General features: G+C 30.5%; 1 protein-coding gene across 1 annotated transcript in view; it reads left to right on the forward strand.

The window, feature by feature from the left end:
- LOC106461155 (rab GDP dissociation inhibitor alpha-like) overlaps window positions 1-6,407 on the forward strand; it is a 40,976-nt gene extending 34,569 nt beyond the window's left edge. The window contains exons 7-9 of the mRNA XM_022388336.1: window positions 4,555-4,657; window positions 5,508-5,652; window positions 6,260-6,407. Of these exons, the coding sequence (XP_022244044.1) occupies window positions 4,555-4,657; window positions 5,508-5,652; window positions 6,260-6,407 (396 nt within the window). The remainder of the gene's footprint in view (window positions 1-4,554; window positions 4,658-5,507; window positions 5,653-6,259) is intronic.
- Window positions 6,408-6,432: the final 25 nt, after the last annotated feature.

Consider the following 6,432-nt stretch of genomic DNA (forward strand, 5'->3'; position numbering starts at 1 on the left):
GTTCAATAAAATTTTGAATGTGAATCAACAAACGAGATGACATGGCCTTTCACCTGTGACTCGTATCGAAAGGGTTAAGTAGGCAGCTTGCTCTAATTGTAAGTTCATGTTAATTCAGTGTGTATGGTATTAAGTAAAAGAATAACTTACTTACCATTGATATTCAAGCAATATCTTTTCTGAAAAATGCTTTGAGCAAATTGTAATGTGTTTGCATGGTGTCTTTCCACCACGAATTGTATGCTGCCACTTCTTTTTCATTGTCTCAAATATTACATCATAATCTTTGTTTTCAACATAGTATGGCATTGTGCAACACAACACATCTTCATTGCAAATTTTTGCCATCATTAATTCTTCCTCAGTTTATTTACCTGCTTGTATTCAAGTGATCCCCATCCATACAGGTACTGCCATCTGCTTGAAAGTGACCCATTTCTATGCATGTGTAGTAATAAAGGACAAGACTGGTACTGATGATCACAAATCATATACTGTATCAAAGCTCACAACAGTTACAAGTATATTTATTTATGACTTAGGTGTTTAAAGTGTCAGTCAGTTAAATGTAATATTGTGAATAGCTTTGCAGTGGAAAGAATATTTTAAGCAATTAAAAGTATGATACTTCAGTCGATCAGGAGGGCTATCTTCAGGTAGCGTATGATTAACAAAAATTACAAATTCAAAGTTGAGTTATAAGTATTTATCACTGGTGGTAGTAGTTAGAAATAAAAATATAGAGTTATATGAATTATAATTAGTAAAGATAGAGAGGATATTTGTTCAAAGAAGGTTTCAGTTTATTAAACACTATATTTTCTACAATTTTTCTTCTGTTTATACCAGTTTCACTTGGAAGAATTTTGTGTTGTTTCAGATATGGAGCAAAAACATAAGTTCTCTAAAGTGGCTGTTTATCCTCTAATGTTTTTACAGTTTCCCTTAAATAAATGTTTTCACATGTCACATTTGGTTTTATATTGTTGTAACATTCTTCTGTAGTTCCATGGGTTCTTTTGAATTATCTGGTAAAAATAATGTGAGATTCAATCCACATAACAATAATAAATAAATTTATTTATTCTATAGTGTTTTCTACAGCCATGCTCATAGACCTAACTTCAAATACAAAACTTTTCAATGGAAACTCTGAAACGGCTGTGGGTCTAATACACTAATAATGTTTAATAGTAATTTCCATGATTGATAACAAACCTGACTAATTTATAGATTTGCTTATGGAAGCACTAATTCTTAGTGATCTGACTAACCTTACTCAATTAACAACTCAGTCTTTTCTTGATCATCTTATACTGAACTTTCATTTCTACGAAGTATGAAAAATTTCTGGATTCTAGGACTACTTTTATAAACTCTAGATCTACATTAATCATGATTAACAGCTCCCTCTTGCAAACAACTAAAATATAATGCTGAAAATATAACTTATTACAGTGTATTATTCTTTTAGTTTCATTTTGTTTGAGGTAATTTCTTCTTTCTATTTTTATCCTTGATTTTGTATGATAAGTTTATATTAATATTGTGCTTTTAGATGAGGTGTTTTCATGTTCCAACAAGGTTGTTACTGATATATTCAATAAAAAGGATGGTGGTTGTGAAAAATATTATTTGTTGTCTTATGTTTTTTTGTTGGATTGAATGTCACATGTTACTGTGATTTCATGGGGGGCAACCATTTTTATGAATGAACAAAAATTTCAAGTAATCTGTATTTCATAACTTAAGTTGTTGGGAGTAGATATGTCAAGAGTGATTTCATTTACACAGTTTAGGGTTTCAAGTTTTTTGGGGGAAAATATGCAGATTTCCAGGCTACATGTTGTTTCTGAGTGCATTGGTTTCTTATAAAAATGTGTTAAATCCAGTTGGTTTCCTAATGGTATGAACATAAAAAATATTCATGGAGAAATTTTGTACATTCTCAGTATTGACGTGAATGTTGTTTTCAACTGGATTTGATATTCATGTTTATCATCAGAGCAAATACTACCAGAACATATGTTAAACCTCGACTATTAGTATATGTATCATAATCAGAAATTTTCAAAGGGTAAAGCTATGCATATAATTGCTGTCAGAGATCTTATAAAATTATATTACAACTTAAAGAGTTATCATTAAACTGTCTCTTTCTTGCTTAATTTGTTAGTCTTTAGCTTACAAATTGAAATGAGCACAGAGTTCAAACTGAAGTAAAATTAATTTTTGCTTTCTGTTTGCAGGACATTTTTTAAAAGATGTGACTTGGGTGTCTAGAAGCTGCATTTTATTAGTGTGTATTCACTGTATTGCATAAACTTGTTTAAATTGTCATTTGTGGGTTATTGTCCTATTGTTTCCAAACTAAATATGATTTTGTTGATATTACAAACCTTATATTTTTACAGTACCTATATATTTGATTGAAATGGTATTTTCATTTTCAGATACTTGTAAGCTGTTATTAATCTTAATGAGAAAACCATGCTACTTTAATCTGGATTTGCTAATCCACAAGGTGGATTGATTTAAATTAATTTGATATAAACCACTGATTTAAATCTAGAGAATAGAATTCAGATTTCTTGGCTTAAATTAAAAAATTTTCAATGTGCAAAAAAACATTTTTAAAGTTTTTTAAACCTTGTAGACTAAGATACTTAACATAACTTGTTTCTGTGATCTAGCACATTATGAGGTTTCAGGAATGCATGGTTTGGCACTAATTTTTAAACATAACATTGATGTTTTCAGCTCTTACACCCCACCAAAAGCAATTAGCTACCATGTAAGCTGGTTACAAATAGAATCCTGTTTGGAAATTTAACAAAGAACTGCCAACTTATAAAACTGGAAAGAGAGTAAAATGCATAGTGTACGAAGAAGCTACAGGGTCTTGTAGCTTGAATGAAGCAACACTTAATGGCATGTAAAAGTTGAGATGTGATCATCAAAGTTGATGACTGTGAAGAAACTGATTTACAAACAAAAACAGAAATTCTGGATCCACTGGTACCTAAGAAACAAAAAGTCTCATCCTGCATTTAATCAAACTCACAGAAAATAGAACTGGAGGAAGAAATCACAAGTCTCATTTATGCAATCAACACTCCATTTCAGTTTGTAGAACACCAAAGTTTTTTCGAATGGTATAAATGCTGAGACTAGGTTTATAAGCCCTTTAATTGACTCTATCTACAACAAAGGATGCTTTAAACTAGTAGAAGCCCTTCACAGTCTGCATGAATGGAGCAATATTCACAAGAATTTGATTGTTTGTATCTCTGTCACTAGCACCGATGGAGAGTTGTACCTAATTGACACAGTGGACACTTTTGAACACCCATGCAATGCTGAATATCTTAATAAACTGGCTAAATCTTCCATGGGAGACTACAAGTCCACGTTTAAATGAAAAGTAGAAAGTAATGTAACTTATAATGCAGGCAATGTAAAAAACAAATGAGGCACATAGTAGAAGAATATGCTGAAGGATATCAGCCTGTTGCATAAGAATCCTCAAATCATCTATTAAACTTACTGGCAAAAAATATTCAAATTGTTTCTATTAAGACAAACGTAGTACAAATAGTAAAATACCTCTGAAATATTAACTTTGGTACTTGATTATAAAAAGTCAGTAGGAAACGGAAGTTAATTCTTCCAGGTGAAGTTTGTTGGAAAACATTTTTTGATTGTTTGGAAGTGTACATTCAAAGCTGGTTAACATTAGTGGTGATATGTGAACAAATTTGTGACAGAATAAACAGTAACATTTGAAATCTGGTCATGAATATGGGCTTCAAGTGAAACTTTTAAGGTTTACTAAGTACACTCAAGCCCATCTCTATTCCCTGTACATAGGGTTCAGTGTGATCAGAGTACTTTTGCTTATACTGTAGAAGCATTGAAAATTCTTTCTCAAGATCTAACAAACACTGAAGTTCCTACAGATGTTTAAAAAAAAATTCTTCAACTACCAAGCACAAACACTTTCTTCAGCTCACTAAATAATTCAACCTGGATATCACGGACATACGTTAACATCAGAGGAAGTTGAATCTGCTCTGAACTGGATTGCAGACATTTTTCAACCAATACATGTTTAAGAAAATGTTTTTAAGTTTGTTAGAACAATTGACTGGTGGAAATCATTAAAAATAAAATTAGTCCAGCAGTACATCATGATATTTGCCAGCTCATAACTGTATCTATCTTGACAGCAGAATGGAACAGCTTTTCTCTGCATCTGGATTAATTCAATCCAAGGTGTAAAACAGATTGGGAACTGAAAAGGAAATTAAACACATTTTTTTTAAAAGCTTTGAACACTGGTGAAAGGAAAAATGAACCATTAATTATGTGACAGTCACTGTACATAGATAATAAAATGGTAAAAAAAATAAATCTTTATAACATGAAGATTTTGTATTTAAATAAAAATATTAAAAAATCTTGCTTAATATTTTCAAGCAGCCAATCTTACATTTTGTTGTACTAAGGTAGAACTAGAATATCAGGCTTTTTTTTCTTGTTTTTCTCTCCTAGGTAATCAGGTGCATCTGTTTGATGAACCATCCAATCCCCAACACAAAGGATGCTTTGTCTTGTCAGATTATCATTCCTCAGAAGCAAGTTGGACGTCATTCAGGTAAAAATTTGAATCACCGTGTGGCTGCCTTTTATGTTGTTTTGTGAATATATTATCAGAAAGTACCAGTATCACCTATGTTTCATTAAATTTCGGTATTCTAATATGCTGAAATACAATTAGCTGAAATTACTTTATGTTTCAAAGCTTCCATTTTGGTCTAAACTCTTTCATAAATACTCATGACAAGACTTGAAACTGATATTTTTGGCTACTAGACATTTTTGTGTTTTTACTTGCTATTTTAAACTTAAAGGACCTCATTGAAAGATGTGCACAATGAGCTACAAACCCATAAATATTTTGCTTGAAACATTTCTTTATATAATAATTCTGGCTATTGTTTACAACTTCTCTAAATTTATAATTGTTCCTGAAATATCATCTGGTAATTAAAAAAACTGAAAAAAAAACAGTTCTTCTTGATGGTCACTAGCTAAATATTACAACCCACTGTTTTTTTAATACCTCAAATACAAAGAAAATCTTTAAGAATGTTATTTTCTGGAATTAGTAAAAATGATTTCAATAATATATATGTTCTTGTATGGAGAATATAAGGGAAAAGTGGATATGAAAGAACCGTGCAATTCAGTACTTGTTCAATATATAACTTTTTAAGTACATGTACACAGACACTTATACTGCAGTATTTATCTCATTCAAAGATTATAATATGTGTTCTAGATATTGTGTTGGTATACAGTTATACAGTGTATTTATTTATAAAAACATTTGCAGTGGTACTAGGTGATGAAAAGTTGTGGATGAATGTAAAAAGCACGAGTCTTTTAATATAACATACATTGAAAATTTAACACAAGTTCAACTGTTTCTTCATGTTTTCTAGACATCTATGTATCAATGGTTTCATATACTCATCAAGTAGCAGCAAAAGGCTGGTTTGTAGCTATGGTTAGCACAACAGTGGAGACTCCTAATCCTGAAGAAGAGATAAAGCCAGGACTTGATCTCTTGGGACCCATCAAACAGAAGTAAGTTGGTGTTCTTGATCTACATACATATAACATTATGTTTCAGTTATATTGTGTAGTGGAAAAGTCTATTGAAAAATTAAATATATCATTTTAGATATTTCTTGTTACTAGAAAACAGCACCGTATTGCAAATTTGTAAAGTTTGGTTTATTTTATATCAATTTAATATGTAATATACTTTTTATGATTAGTCTTTCTCATTGGAGTTTTCATTTTAAATGCAATTAATGCAATCTTATTGACACTTTCAGTTATATGCACACATGGTTTTGAGTTCTAAGTTTGCTAGTTACAAGTCAAGTCATCTTTTGTATTTGTTTATGTCTTACATGTACATGAAATTAAATTTAGAATTCATGATAAAAAAAAACAATAGCCGCAGGAAACATTTCTGGCTCCTACACGTTATACTTGTATATACCAGTTGAATCAAATCTGACTACAATAAATATGACTCTATACTGGTCCAGAGACTTTTCATTAACAATTTACTGTAAATTGTACTTGATATGTGATAAATATTTGATGATGATTTGGAAATGAATATGGGATATTAAACAATTACTTTTATGGATTCACGTAGCAATTCTTTTTTTTTTTAAAGGTTTGTATGTGTTAGTGATGTTTATAAGCCAAAGGAAGATGGACAAGAAAGCCAGGTATGTGTTGTGAGTTGCTATCAAACCAGTTTTTATAATTTAATAATATTGAATAATCTTGGAAAAGCTAGTGATGTTATAACATTTAATTAAAAAATGCAGGATTAAAATATATTTT

This window comes from Limulus polyphemus, unplaced genomic scaffold (assembly GCF_000517525.1).
Source record: "Limulus polyphemus unplaced genomic scaffold, Limulus_polyphemus-2.1.2 Scaffold37, whole genome shotgun sequence".
Classification (NCBI taxonomy): domain Eukaryota; kingdom Metazoa; phylum Arthropoda; class Merostomata; order Xiphosura; family Limulidae; genus Limulus; species Limulus polyphemus.